The sequence below is a fragment of the Sturnus vulgaris genome, chromosome 22, assembly GCF_052056855.1.
Source record: "Sturnus vulgaris isolate bStuVul1 chromosome 22, bStuVul1.hap1, whole genome shotgun sequence".
Classification (NCBI taxonomy): Eukaryota; Metazoa; Chordata; class Aves; order Passeriformes; family Sturnidae; genus Sturnus; species Sturnus vulgaris.
Genome location: NC_142264.1, coordinates 6,314,064 through 6,329,274, shown reverse-complemented (window position 1 = coordinate 6,329,274; position 15,211 = coordinate 6,314,064). Strand labels below are relative to the sequence as shown.

General features: G+C 39.4%; 1 protein-coding gene across 4 annotated transcripts in view; it reads right to left on the bottom strand.

Moving 5' to 3' along the window:
• Positions 1–15,211, bottom strand: part of CDK5RAP2 (CDK5 regulatory subunit associated protein 2) — a 69,340-nt gene that overhangs the window by 41,061 nt on the left and 13,068 nt on the right. For all 4 annotated transcript variants that reach the window (XM_088177735.1, XM_088177734.1, XM_014873134.2 and 1 more), the window contains exons 13-16: positions 9,804–9,974; positions 8,922–9,095; positions 4,096–4,193; positions 1,113–1,243 (exon numbers count right to left, since the gene is read on the bottom strand). In XM_088177735.1, the coding sequence (XP_088033861.1) occupies positions 1,113–1,243; positions 4,096–4,193; positions 8,922–9,095; positions 9,804–9,974 (574 nt within the window). The remainder of the gene's footprint in view (positions 1–1,112; positions 1,244–4,095; positions 4,194–8,921; positions 9,096–9,803; positions 9,975–15,211) is intronic.

The window sequence follows — 15,211 nt, the reverse complement described above, 5'->3', positions numbered from 1 at the left end:
AACTGCAGGAATTATTTATGTTTCAATAAACACCTGTTTATTTACAATATAAATGACAGTCAATTCTATAAATAAATCTCATTAGATAGGGAGAAAGCATAACTAAATTAGGACAAAGAAAAGATGTGCAAATCCTACTCCCAGTTCTGACACTGATCCCGTGGCTGCTGCAAGGACCCAAAAGTCACAAATCATCATTAATTTTTCAGCCTTTATTCCCACCAGCCTCACCCTCAACACAGCAGCTCCTGAGAACCCTGGAGTATCCACAAGACCCTTTGGTCCACCCTAGTTGTTGATTATCTCTGGGCTTTTGAGGTTGGAAACTCTGAAACAGCTGAAGTTTACCTTTTGTCACTTATCAGAGCTGTCAAGTGATGCTAAAATTGAAAATCTGAGTTGAAAGGGGAAGTGAACAGGCTTTACTGTTATTTATATATCCCCTATGGGATAAAACAGAAACATCTTGTACATATGCAGTAAACTATTTAATGATACCCACTTATATTATTCTTTTTTATATCTAAGAATATACTAAAAACACCTCCCAAGACATACAGCAAAAAAGCCAGAAGCTAAGCTATATTTAAAAGCTCTACTTTTTCTGAATTACTGAGTAACAAAACTTCTGGGTATTTTTTCTTTCTCTGGAAATCCTTCTGTTAGGAGGAGGTGAGCAGTGCCTGAGCCACAGCTCTTTGGGAAGAAATTACACCCCATGGTCAGAAAGTGATCCCATGGCCAGCAACTGATTCCAAGGCAGGAATCTGTGACTTTTGTGGAAAACAAATCTGAGACTTTTGTGGAAAACAGTAAATTCTGGGGGTACAAAGCTGCAGACAGCATGAAATGATTCCTGCAGTAGAATTGCCATAGATTTTGTAGCATTTGCTGCATGGAAAGAGAGAAACTGTCCCTCTGTAAGTGCCCTGATTGCTCCAAGACATTCTGTTACCAATCCACCAAATCATCTGCAGTATAAAAAGTCAAAAGGAAATCTTTTCACACCTTTTTTACTCTCAAATATTTTTTCTCCATGCCAGCAAAGTGACTGTAATAAAACCAACTTTCTTTTGTGCAAGAGGAGGGTTGGGCTGGGCATGGATACAAACCTTTGTGGTTTTTCATGTCCTTAATCTGATCTTGTAAGATCTTCTGGAGATTCCTGTTACCTAAAACATCTTCTTCCAGCTGTTTTCTCAACATGAAAATGTTGTTCAGTTCCACTTGCAAGCTATTTATACTGGGAAAAAAGGGACAAATAAATATCTGAGATTGAATTCAAAACATTTTGGTGTTCACTGGTGTTTTCTCCACCCAGGCTTGCACCAAGAGCCCATTTCCCATTTTCCATGGCTGGGTTTCATCCCACACTTCCATCACTCTGATGCACAAGCAAATCCCTACATAGAAAGAGGAGATTAAATGTTTACATACACAGCATTTTCCTGCTCTTTTGGGCTGTGCTGCCTAAGTCAGCTTCCCCATAACAGAGCTCTTCTACCAGCCTCTTTCTGAGCAGTTCTTTTTAAGGAAAATCTAAATTACTAACTTCTAAAAAAGATGCCAGAAAAATATTATCACATAATGCTGATGGCTTTGTGTATTCTATTGTGTGGTGACCATGGAAACTTTGTTCCCTTGCCACTGAGCTACACCACATAATCTAATGCTGCACTTAGGAAAAATATCAAAAAATCCTGTTTCATTGAAAATAGGACCCAGACACAACTAACTAACTGTTTTATTTCTTCATTTATGTACAGTCTGGAAAAAGACCTCTTGAGTTCTAAATTGTCTCAATAACCACAATTAGGCATAAATGCTTAAACTTAAAATTTATAATTTGTCGAGGTGAATTAATTTTTAAGCAACTTTTCTACTGAAGCTCTTTAGCATCAGTTGCCCCTCAGGCCCCAGAATCAGCTGCCCCTTGCTACACCTTCCCCACACCCTTCAGCCACATCAACAAGGCAGTTCTGAGCAACCTGTAAAAAGATTTAAGTGCTGAAAATAAACCAACCTGAAATTGTAATAAAATGAAATTAATTTGATTTAATAAAAAATAAATAAGAGGGTGTTACTGAATTCTTTGTATTATTTATTTTCCCATTTGCTTCACTTAGTGTTTTAAGATAAATTAAGCTGCTGCAGAATTTCCAAGCCACTGCACTAAATGACTGAGTGAATTCAGGGATCTTTAAAAAAATTTAAATCCACCTGATGAGAGACTGTACAGGAACACAAAGCACATCATACTTGCATGAGAATAACAGAGTACTGCAGATGCACATTAATTAAAAGGCTACATGTATGAAAAGCCTCTCAGTCTGTCTCCTGACAAGTGTGCAGTTGTCAGGGGTTCCTGCAGAGAACTACTGCTTTAACCAATTCTTCCTCATACAAGAGCTTCTTTGAAGAGAGAGCTCTCTTAAATGCTCAGCAAAAAAAAAAAAGATTTAAACCAAACCAACACATGACTAGAAACCAGGTAAGTCCATTTTCTCCTTTTCAGGAGTTCAAGGTTTTATAAGAACAAGCACTGATTCCCCTCCTGGAGAGAGAAGGCATGTCTTGGTCCTGACATCCAGTAGCTCATTTTGAACAATAACCACCCAGGTTGCTTAAAATAAATAATGCCTAAAAGAAGATGCCAGCAAGGAAACAGATGTCACTGCTGATGGCAATTAAACCCAGCCTCCTCAGCTGTGTATCTGCAGGCCTTGTTTCCCCATTCCCCAGGAGTTTGGGATTCAGGTCCTGATGAAGTTTCCAGCACTTTTCAGCCCCCAAAACTGGGAGATGGAGGAAGAAGAGCAGCTCCAAGCCCCAGCTCACTGTGCATCCTCTGCTCTTGTGGCACACAGGCACTGACTGCTCCATGCATTCCAAAATTCCACATCAGGGAAGCAGGACTAATGATCCTGATCCTACAGAGGTTCATTGCAAACACCCACTGATTATTCCTGCTGCTTTCCTCATTTGCAAGGCACCCTAAGAAAAGCCATTTTCAGAGCCACACTTCTCTGTTGTCATTGCTGTACAGAATGTGGAGCCTGTCCCTGCCCACAGAGCAGGAGTCACTGTCAGCCCCCACTCCTCAGGTGAAAGCAGAAATCAGCTCCAGAATCTGACTGCCAGCATTATTTCTCATTAGCATTTTTTCAAGCATCTAAAGCAGGTCCTGAGCTGTGGCCAAGCACAAGCTGGCATTGCTGCTAAGTGCTTAAGACACACAGATCTCATCTACTCTAGTGCTACTTCTCTTTATGGTTTCCAAACTATAGTGGTCTATAAACTAATTGCAAAATATAAATACACATTCTACCAAAGCTGGCAGGTATAAGTCATTGCTTTCAGGAGCTCTCAAATGTTTTAAATACTTCATTAAGAAATTTGCAATTATAACAGTAATTTTTTAATAAAATATTTAAATTTCATTTTTCTACAGATTAAGAATTTTCTTTATTTTATCATAATGTCTCCTCCTCAACTGTCAAGAAATAACAGGATACAGAGTAGGCTGCAGATTTCTTTCTAAATTGTTGTGTTCTTTGATTTTAAAAGGTTAAAAACCACTTGCTCCTGCCACCCTTTTCAATGCTTTACACTTAAAGTGTACTATGCAAACTTCAATTACTCTGTTTTGTTTAACCTTCTCCCAAATCCTGCATATTTATATTCTCGTCAAAATTCTCACAGTGTCACTTTTAAGATAAGCATTATCTGTATTTTAGGAGTAAACAATGGGAAATTGTCCAGTGCACAAAAGTTCACTGCAATTTGGTTTTACTCCTATATGCCAAAACACAACACCTAAGTCTGGAAAATCCAGCTGCTTACTTTGGTACCTAAATGGAAATTGGGCTCGTTTGATATTCCAATCAAAAAAGAAACATTTTCAGAAACATTGAAGTAATTTAGATAATAGAAACTCACTTACATAAATATTTCCCTTTAGAGACTACCACAGAGAGCTGTAGTACAAACATCTGGCCAGAATAAACCCATCTCCAGTGAAGCTGCACATTTTTTTCACAACCTCTGACTTTCACCCTTGGAGTTCAGACTATCCCCCAAAACAGAAGCACTTACCTATCTGACTCTTTGAAGGTCTTCACTAATGTAGAATAAATATTCTGTTCTTTCCTTAAAGCAAGGATCAGCTTCTCATATTCAGCTTCTTTATTTTCCTAAATTAAAAGAAGAACATACTGTGCTTACAAGGTAATTTTCATGTCTGTGACCTCGTGTGTGCTTGTGTCCTGAAGCATTCGTGAAAGAAGCTGAAATCCCAATTTTCTGAACAGGATCACCAATGGCCACCATGGATGTGAGAACCTTTCACTGTCCTTAAATCCAGCTGCTACTGAAGGAGGCAAAGACAGTTTCACTGTGTACCCACCATCAGTGAATCACACACCTTCAGCATTTTCCTCACAGCCTCAGAAGTTTCCCCCATCCCCAACAAAAGCATCCTCCCTCCCAAAGTTCCAACAACCAGGAACAAGCTGGCAGGCAGCTATTCCAGAGGAGGGCAAGGGACAGCAAACAAGCCAAGCACACATTTTAGAACAAGTCCTCTTTGTGTTCTGGATAAAATTGGCTTTTTTGGGGTGAGGAGACCCAGCAAATTCTGTTCCATCTGAACAAGAAGGATTATATTGAGCCCTAAATAAAGGATGAACATAGCAGACACTCCACAAGTCAGTTTTCTGCACACTACAAGCTGCTGCTTCACTGGTGTGAAGAAAAGAAAATGGTTTATCTGCAGTCTTACTCACAGAAAGGATGATTTTATTATTATTATTATTAAGAATAAACACAAACTCTTATGGTACATTCTCAGTAAGGATCCACTAATTTCCCCAGAATTTTCACTCCATAACAAGCAGACAGTCACTTTTTCAGCAGGAAGCAAAAAATACAGCTACTTAATGGAGTATTTTCTTGCATTTACTATGTAAAAGTATCTAAAACATCTGTAATTTCCAAAGATAAAATAACTGGAATATTAGAGCAAATTTAGACGTATTAATATCACGCACAAATTCAGCCTCTGTTAAAGAATTTTGGATTCTCTAAGTTTTCTATTTTGACTGAAAACTGGAGGAGGAACAAAAAAGGTGCCACAGCTAAGGGAACTCTTAAGAGACACTAAATCATTAGTGAACAGATCATTAACAAGGAAGAAACCCACACCCAGGAGTTTTAAGCAGCTGTTATTATTCCAACTGCAATTCCTAAAGAGGAAATGGCAACCAAAAAAAAATTCAGCTACAACAGAATCTCGTTAATTCACACTAAAGATGCAAAGACTGCTAATTTGAACAATTCAGTGTTCTGCAAAGTAAACAGCACAAAAGCAAGGACAACCGGTGTTTACTTTTAATTATTTACACTCTTACTTCACAATATGCCAGCAAATATGTTAAATAATATTTTGCAAGTGTAATCAAGCTGTGATCAGATGACTCCAGGTAAGGTAACCTGCCTGGCAGCAGCTTTACCACTGATGCTCCAGAGCCTTTGAGGAAGTGACCTTGCCTTTGGACTTGTGCTCCGTGTTCAGCTGCCATCAAAAAGACATTTCCAGGTTCTAGTGCAATTTAGACATCAAATACTATTCTGTATTAGAGTACAAAATCCTGAGCTTCACATTGAATTTATTATCTGGATGAGCAGTGGAGGAGCTCCCAGCAAAGCTGCTGACTGAGCACAGAGAAACAAAAACAGATGGAGGTGGGTGATCCAGGGGCCAGTAATAAAGTAATCTCAGGAAAAAAAAATGTTCAAAAGTACATCTTGCAGCCTGAATTAAGGAGTCTCATCAATGTGCCAGAATCTCAGCCTTTCAAAACAGTCATTAAACATGAAATACATGGGCTGTAATTTAAACTGGAGAACTTTGATCACAAACACTGACCAATGACGTAGAAAGCAACAGGAAAAAAATAATCCTTTCACTTAATTTAATTATTTCACAGTCTGTCAAAAGTTCTAGTGAACTCCTCCATATGTCTGATACAAACCTTGCAATTATTACTGAAGACACCACAGAACTTTATCCCAATTAAAGCTTTCTGCAGCCCTGGCAGAGCAATGTCATTGTGCAGAGTTAGGGAGCACAAATGAGGGAAGGAATGGCTGCTGCATGAACAAAGCAGTGCCATACACAAAGCCTGTTCCACTTCCCTGGTCCTTTTAGGATTCACATGTTGAGTTCTCCATTTGTATCAAAATCTCAGTAAGCTCCTGAAATCCTCCCAACTCTTTCTGTGTAACAGGAGACACGAGCTGTTTCTTAATTCCAAATGTCACAGGCTATACACAAATTATTAAATTCTAAATTCAACTACCTAGGTAAAGGTTAGCAAAATCACGAGGAAGTGTTCCTGATTTTTTCAGAATCTTCCATGAATAATAAGGATGAGAAGATGCAGCACGAACATCTCCTTTTTTTTTTTTGTACATTATTACTGTCATTTCTAAATAACGCGTAGGAGTGAATTATTTCAATCAACTCCCCGACGGTACACAAAACATAAGGCAGCTCTGTAACTTAAATAGACTGTAATGCTGTGGGAGTTAATGAAACATTAAACCTCTTGACACATGGTGTGAGGGAAAATGTGTTAGAGGAGATAGCTGCAAGACATCCAGGACCATATTGCAGTGAAAGATTTATATTCCCATGAAAGGAGGCAATCTAATACATTAAAGTCTATATTCGAGCCTGAAATACTATTGCTAAGCAGCAGTGGTGGAAAGCATAACTTATTTTCATTAAAGGTTCCTTAGATTGTAAGCAATGAAAGTAAAAGGTTTATACCTCCACAATAAATAACTTATTGGCAATGTCACAAGAATATCTGGTTACCTCACTGAATGTTCTCGTGCTTCCAACAACCCTCAGGATCATTTCAAGATCTCTTGAAGGTTAAAGGACAAATGACTGAGAGCAAGATATTAGCTATACCTCCTCACTGATCCAGCCATTCAGCCATCACTAGAATTTGGCAATTTCTTCTAACTTCCAAATTCCTTGTCTGTAAAACACATTTAACTCTGAGACTTCAGAGATACCAGAGTCAGAAGTTGCCAGACTCCCCTAATTATCAATGTCCTCGCTCCCTCTCTCTAGACAGTGACAGTGGCTCCAAAATCCAAACTCCAAAATTAGAACCTGTAATTTATCTTTCCTGGCCTGGCCAAGGCACCCAACACAGCTTCGGGTGTTGGTTGCTTTAAAATTTATCATTACATTAAAATAAAGTACAAAGATATGCTGAAAGGGAGAAAAGTTCTGTATCTCTCCAATCAATTTCTTCAACTTTAAAAGCTCAATGAGGCTGAGGAGCCCGGTTTGTGTCCCCTCTGCTGGGGAGGATCCAGCTGTGGGTTTGTTGAGAGTCGGTGCAGCACAGCAAAGCCATCCAAGAGTGCCAGGCAGCCAATGAGAGCTGAGCTCTGGATAATCTGTGTCCAAAAACTGGTGATTAATATGCCAGAGTGGGTCCTTACAGGAGATAGGTGCCACGGGGGTGGTGCTGAGAGGACAATGGGCTGTGATTAGCTATTGTTCAGTGGCTGAGTGCACGGCAGCAGACAATGGGCTGTGATTAAAGGTGGGTCTGGGTGATTACCTGCACTGCCTGCCACTGCTCCTGTCCCTGGTTATCCACCTGAACCCAGGGAGGGGTACACAGGGAAGCCACTGTTTGATTTCCATTAATTCCCTGCGATTTTCCATCCTAAATTCCTTTGTGACAGAAGTTACATGCATGCATTGCAGTTTGTTGTGCAGAAGTGGAATTTCCCCCCAGCCTTTCCCAGACCATTTTCTCTGTCTGCACATTCACAGACAGGGGGATAAACCCTCACTGCTAGCCAGGCAAACAGGGCTGCAGCTCCTTTTCTCTGAGCTGCTCACACAGCCAGGACCTCACACGTCCTTGTCTCTGCCATGGTTAATTACAGTGCCCATCACACTCATCATCTCATCACCACACTGCTCAGAATGTGACCCAAAGCACTGCACTTATGGTTCCTTTGCCATTGGTTCCCTTTATTTTGAACTTCCTGGAGAAAGTCTCGTTAATGACCGACATATTATTAAAGAAATGAAAAAGCTTTCTCCACCATTACTGTGTACCAGTCTAATTATTTTTACTTTGCCTGATGCTTTCAGAAACCTGGACACACCAGGCTGCAAACAACACAAAGAGACAAGAAATGTACCTTCAAAAGCAGCTTATTTGTTCAATAATCTGTACACCATGATACACTGATGAAGTCAGGGAGTGATTCGAAAATTTAACAGTACCTGGCTGCTTTTTGCTGGAAGAAAATGGAGGGTAAAGAGAGAAGGAAGTACTTCTGAAACTAAGATTTTGAATTTTGACCTCTCACTTCAGGTACAAGTCTTTTCAATTCATGGCATCAAATAAAATAATGGACATATATTGCTCATCCTTTTTTAATATACATATATATATATATATACATATTTCTGTACAAGTTCTTCTTTGCTTTAGAGCAGTTTTCTTCTTGCTCTGGATATATTTTCACTCCTACCTGTATTTATCCTCACGTTCTATTTATCTCCTGTGGTCACCAGCTCTGTGCACTCTTTCCCCTTATCTATCCAAAGTACACAACCTCCTCTCTGCACCTCTCTCCAGAAATGCAGATATACTCCCACTCAGGGAATTATGTCTGCCCTAACCACCAAAAAAACCTCTGCCTCTTTATGGCAAGTAAAACATCTTACATGCTTTCTCAAAGTAGGGAATTCAGTGATTGATGCCATATAAATTCATCAGAGCACAACACATGGTGTATTACAACATCTATCAGTCCATGGCTGAGAACCAAAGTCAAGGTACTTACCTGCAAGTGATCAGTTATGCCAAACTCACCTCCAGCTCTCTGACTATCTTGATAATTGACTGTTGAGTCTGTGCAGCACATTTCTCCTCTACCAAGCCCTCATTTTTCAGTTCAAGCTCTTCATTAGCTCTTAGAAGGCTCTTGCACTTATTCTGGAGTTCCTGCAGTTCTGCATCTTTTTCTTTAACTGTTCCATCAAGTCTCTGACAAAAGAATACAGGCAGTTTCACAAAGTTTACTCTAATATTAAACTGCAAAATACAAAACCTAACAAAATTCAGGAGAATATCCAAGGATGACCTGCAACATGTTATTTACACACCTTGCAAAAAGAGCTCAATTTACGACACCAGAAACAAAACCAAAAGATACACAGAAGCTTTCCCACCTATGTAACCTTTTCAGTACTAAAAAATGAAGTCAAGGCATGCACCTTTGTCTCCAGAGCAACCTCAACCCTGACTCTGCACTGCTGGCTGAATACCATCACTGCTGTTTTCACTCTGCCTGTTACCATTCAGGCAGGAACCTTCTCATACAGGTCATTTGGGGCTCCCAGAAAAGAAGATAAAATATTTCAGTATCTCTACTATTCCTCAACTTCCACTTTCTGCACAATAAACTGAAAATCATGAGCACTTCAGAGCTTTTACAACAGTGACAATATAAGTATTAGTAAAGCTTTCTTCCCCCTCTGTCCACACGCTTCACAAAACCCTAACAAGAAATCCTGGTGAATGCCACACACTCTGTAATTATAGATCTGTTCTGCAAATACAGTATTATGAGAAGTGAAGGATATATCATCAAAATCAACAATAACTTCAAATACAAACGTGGTTTTGTAATAATTCCCCATACAAAATCAAATGATAACTTTCCATTTTTCATTTCAGAGTAAGTCTACCTACCTCAAGCAGCAGATCCTTGTGATTGACACTGTCTGTCAGCTGCCTTATAACAAGTTCTTGGTTCTGCAGCTTCTGATTGCTTTCACTCAAAAGAATATTGTAATGGTGTTCAACTGCTTTTTCTTTCTCAGTCATTTCACCATGTAATTTCTCTAGTTGATTTCTAAGGTCCTACAAAAAAAATGAAACTGAATATACAGCAAATCAACTTTAAAGCAAGTTTAAGACTAACAACCCACACTCTCACTGAAGAACGTACTGAAGCCACTTTCTCTTGGCATCAGTGAATACAATTAAAGAAAGAACAACTTTCAGATGTCAGTATTTTCTTCCAAAAATCTAAGTTGTTGTTTAAATGCTTTTCATACAGAATGGCTGGACTCCAAGGCTGTTGGGAATATTATGCACATAGATGTTGTCAGAATGAGCATTCACTTCTGAGTCAATTTACTCCCTGGCTAGAAATAGGAGAAAATTGCTTACAGGTGATTCAGTTTGTCATTTGCCTTTTTCTCATCACACCATGAAAATTGTTGCACACTGGTTACTTTAGCATCAAACTAAAGGTCAGAAATGTTAAAACTTTTTTCTTTTGACAAGAACACAAACTTCAAATGACCAAGCAGGTCAGCCTCGTGATCAGAAGGGATGAACAGAACTCGATCTTGACTCTGGCTCTGTTAATTGCTTCCTGCAGCTCCAAGGTTAGCTGCATCACCTCCACATCTTAGCTTCCCACCAGACAAACGTGTGTTCCTTGTCAATTCTGCTCCTAAACCATAGGAACAATCTCTTTCAAGAGCTTCTATTCAGCAGCAAGTCCCAAGGACTCTGAGATCTGTTAGGACCAACAAGGAATGCTGCAATGGAAGAGCAACAGCTCCTGGGGCTGCACCAACCCAATCCCAGCTCTCCTCTGCAACCCTACAGATCCTGTCCCAGTGCAGCTGAAAACCCAGCTCTGAAAACACTGCTCTCTGTGGGGTTTCCCATCTGGCCACCTGACAAAGCCTTGGGTTTCAAGAAGTAACATCAAATAATTCCTATTCCTTACATTCTGCTAGGAGCCAGGACAATCACTACATCTATGGGAATATAGGAGATTATTGGCATGGAATTTATAGTCAGCTCACAGTTAGAAGAGAAAATATTTAAAAGCACAGGGCAGTAGAAAAATTTCCAATGTGGCTTCTCTGTCTTCCACCTCTCCCACCACCACTGTTCTGTGTCACTTCCAGCATTTCTGCTGGGTTGTTGGGAAGTTTCAACACTGTCAGTTGAAAGAGAAAGCTTGAATAGACACCAGCCTCATTTTATAAACTTTTCCTCTGCCTCTACTGCACAGATTGTGTGGAAAAAAGAGGTAGAAACTTGTAACACAGGAGTTGTTGTCTAAAATTAAACAATGAAAACTTACAGGAGACTTTATACGATCTAAACTTCTGTTCAGACCCGAAGAACCAGGTAACACAGCCTACACCTTCAAATAAATGTTTTCTATTTATTCCCCAAAAGGGCCCATTTGTGAAGTTGCATGAGCCCTTTAAATAGTTTGCACATATGGTAGTCACCTATAAACTTTACTTTTACCTCCACTGGCATTTAAAACTTAATCGTTGTTTCTTATTCTAAGTCCAAAGAAATAGCACTAGTGACATTTTAATTGCAGTCTCTTTAAAAACTGTTTTATGTCCTTTTCTTGACTTAATTACCTTGCTTCATGCAGGTTCACATCAAATCCTTAACATCACTTTATTACTTCAGTGTTTTATTTCTGTTTATTTTGCACATTAAATGCAAAATGTCATTTACAAAGCCTTTTGGTTTACTTTCTTCATTTTAGCTTCATCTCCAGGATTCAGCTAAGAAGCACCTAACAGCTCCCCAAACCCCCTCAAATGTTATTCAAAGAATGATTACACCTCAACCTTCAGTTCTACAAACTAATTTTTTTCAGGAGCAGAACTACTTGCTTGACTAAGAAAACCGAAGAACAGCAGAATCAGGTCCAAGTTTTGTCTAGATACCCAAACTCTCCAATATGTTCCTGTTTTTCCCTAACTGCTGCCTATAAATACAAACTGCAGTGGGAAGTAGTGCAAGCTCTGATAATTGCAAAGGCTTTTGGCTCCAAGTTGTGGAGCTCTTCAAGTGGCTCATGTTAAGCCTATTCCCACACAGCACTGGAATTGGAAGCAAAGGATCAACAGCAGTGTTACCACATTCCCTGTGCTGCAAAGGTCACTCCTTGGCTTTTTTTAATGTTATTTTTATACTATCACATTACTGAGTGGCTTTAACTGACACATTACCTGTAATTAAACTTCTGAAAGTTTTTCATCTGGCCTGGAACTTCAAGTGACCAACACTGTGACTCTTAATGAACACCACAAGCAGCTCGAAGAGGACAGACATGCAGAGTTAGAAAGATGCTGTACTCCACCTGTTACCTCATCTCCATCCTGGTGCACAGCACCTGTCACCTGTACAAACCAGGCTTCTGCCTTAAAACACAAAACTGTAATGGCCAGGTTTATGGGAAGAGCTGGACTGACAAGTAGAACAGTCTGTGTGAGATTTGCAATTTGCACATAACTTTGCCTCTACTATTTCTGCCCCCAGAACTCCCTAAATCCTTCCCAAGGCAAGCTAGAGGTGAGACTGAAAATTACCTTCTTTGCATGAGCTGGAATTCTGTAACACACCAAACTATCCATCACTGTAGCAGGTTGCTTGAACTCATTGACCACTCAAATTGTCTGGGAGAAAATCTATTGGTTTCTATACATTGACTTGCAAGGGTAATATAGTACCTACAGCTCTCAGAGCATAAACTTTGCAATTCTCTCTGCCAACCTTTTCCCCAAGAGACTTTTCTATGATTAATGATAGCTGAACTAAGAAAAATGAACGTGAAACACTGTAATATAGAAGACTGGAACAGATGCCTCCCCCTCCTTGTCAGATGAAAACCAGTTTGGTGAATAATTAAGTTGTGAAGCTCCAAAACCTTCCTCTCAGGCTAAACTACAGGTAGGAAGACTAAATAATAAATTCTGCCTAATGAGTTATTCTGCATTTCCCCAACCAACTGATCAAATATGAATATCTAGTAAATACACTTCAACTGTCTACATTTAGGCCTGGAGAGAGAATGGATACGTGAAGTGTTTAATCATGTAAATCTGAACAAACTTCTCCAGGAAGAAGCACTCTGTAACAACCCTGTTACAGGCACAGTAACATGATAGCCAGGAACAACATCAAGGATGAGATTTTTATTCCTCACCAATAGCACGTAAAAATAAAAGTCCAATTTCTTCTTCCAAAGAGCTTTAAGTGATGTTAACAGCATCCATTGGAAAGTACAGAACTGAAAGAGTTTTTAAAAGCTCTTTCAGACACCTTTTAAAGCTGCCCAGCCTAAGGCAGGAACACGGTTCAGGAACATCTAAACCCATTGATCCAGGAAACTCCTAACATTGGGCAAAGTCTGTGATCTGGATGATCAGCTCACATGTTACAGCCTTATTTGATTTAGTTTCACTTTTTTCTCCTCCAGGACAGTAATGCCCAATTCATGGCCAGACAAACTAGGTTTACAGCAGGCCAAGAAATATATTTTAGGGAGGCTGTTGGTTGGGGTGTTTGGGATTTTTTAATGAATATATGCAAAAATCAGCATTATACCAATTACAGTATATGGAAAGTCACTGTAAATTTCCCTGTGAATGAGTGAAGAACTAGGGCAGCAGCTCATTACAGATATTGAGGGCATTTTCTACAGTTTATACACTTTTTTGCTAACTTTATTCTAACAAAATAGAAACACTGATAAATAGGCATCTTGGAGCATAAATAGAACTGAGTTTTTAAGGCTGTCTCATAAAAAGTTTGCAGCAGATCACCGAAGCAGTTTCCTATTTGTCAAAGAGCAAAATCTCACAGCATATTGTTTAACTCCCACATATCTACTGCTTAATGGGCAACACTTCACAGGCAATGTGGCTCTATCCAATGTACTTGCAGCTCTGAAATTGAAGCAGCTGTTCTGCAAGGAGTAGGAAATAGGTTAGGGATATAATTTTTATAAGACTGCTCATCTTTTGGCAGGAATGCTTTTCCCCAAGGAGCTCATCATTTACATGAAAAACTTGGACATAATGGAGTCAAATAGGGCTCCTGTAATCCAGCTAACTTCGAATCCCCTGGCAACTCCCTACTGAGTCCTATTTTTCCTGTCTTTCCTGTATACTTCTATTCAAGCTGCCCTGAAAGATGACAAAAAATCTGAATAGAGAAGACAGTTAAATATAAAATACTTCAAATCAATAAATGTTCTTTGTGGCTGTTTCACTGACAGCAGCGATCTGTTCTCGCTCTCCTTAACCTCCACGCCCCGAAGAAATCTCAAAGCACACCAAAGATAGAGATTTTGTGACGGCAGCCAAACCACAGTTGACAATCAAACAAAAATGCGTTAAATTGGGAGTAGGAGGGGGGAGAGGAACTTAATTTATTTGTAGGTAAAGAGACCCCTCTGCTGGTTTTAAGGAATAGTGCAGGAGCAGCAATTTCCACGTCTCCCTGCTTTATTAAGGTCCTTATTTAATAATGGAACCAAAACATCTAGTGAATAAAGACAGGCTCATTAAATCTTTTATATAATTTAATATAGCAGGAGACTAATCCCTAACTGAGGAGGATCAGACTCTGGATGCAAGCAGGACTCTGCTCATTATGCAAATGCTGCCCTTGTGGAAGCAATGGTGAGAAGACTTTAGCAAAATCCACATGACAAAGCATTCAGGTGAGAAGTGTTTTGTGTCAAAGCCTCAGCTGCAGGTGCAGCCTTTTCTCAAATGAAGAAAAGGAGAAACCTCATCATTCACTTTGTTGCATCAGCTGTGAGGGCTGGGAGCAGGAGAGCTTATGTGAATGCCCACAGCAAGGTAAAAACCCTCAAGAGAATATGAAGCAGCAGAATTAATGAACAGCACCTCATCTTTTATGTTAAACTGTGATCAATTAATCCTGTGCTTTGGGTCTCTTACAAGCAGAAGTTATTTAATATACAGCCTTTACAGTGACCCTGCTAGGAGAGCAGAGAGCAGGCTGAGGTTTGGCTCCAGGTCACAATTAGAAGAATGTTTAAGTAGTGAAATTTAAGATAATCTATAGCCATGCAACAAGAAAAATATGGCAGAAATATAAACATACATCATCATGCCTGTTCAGATTCTCCCATCAGAAAAACTGCAATCGACTGTAATCATTTACCACTTTTAAGGGTCATGTTTTTCTTAACTATCAAAATTATATTTAAAATATTATTCTGTGCAGATTATGTGCCAGAATTTTCCTCAATCTCCATACACAGCATTAGGCAGTGTCAGGCATTTCCTTCC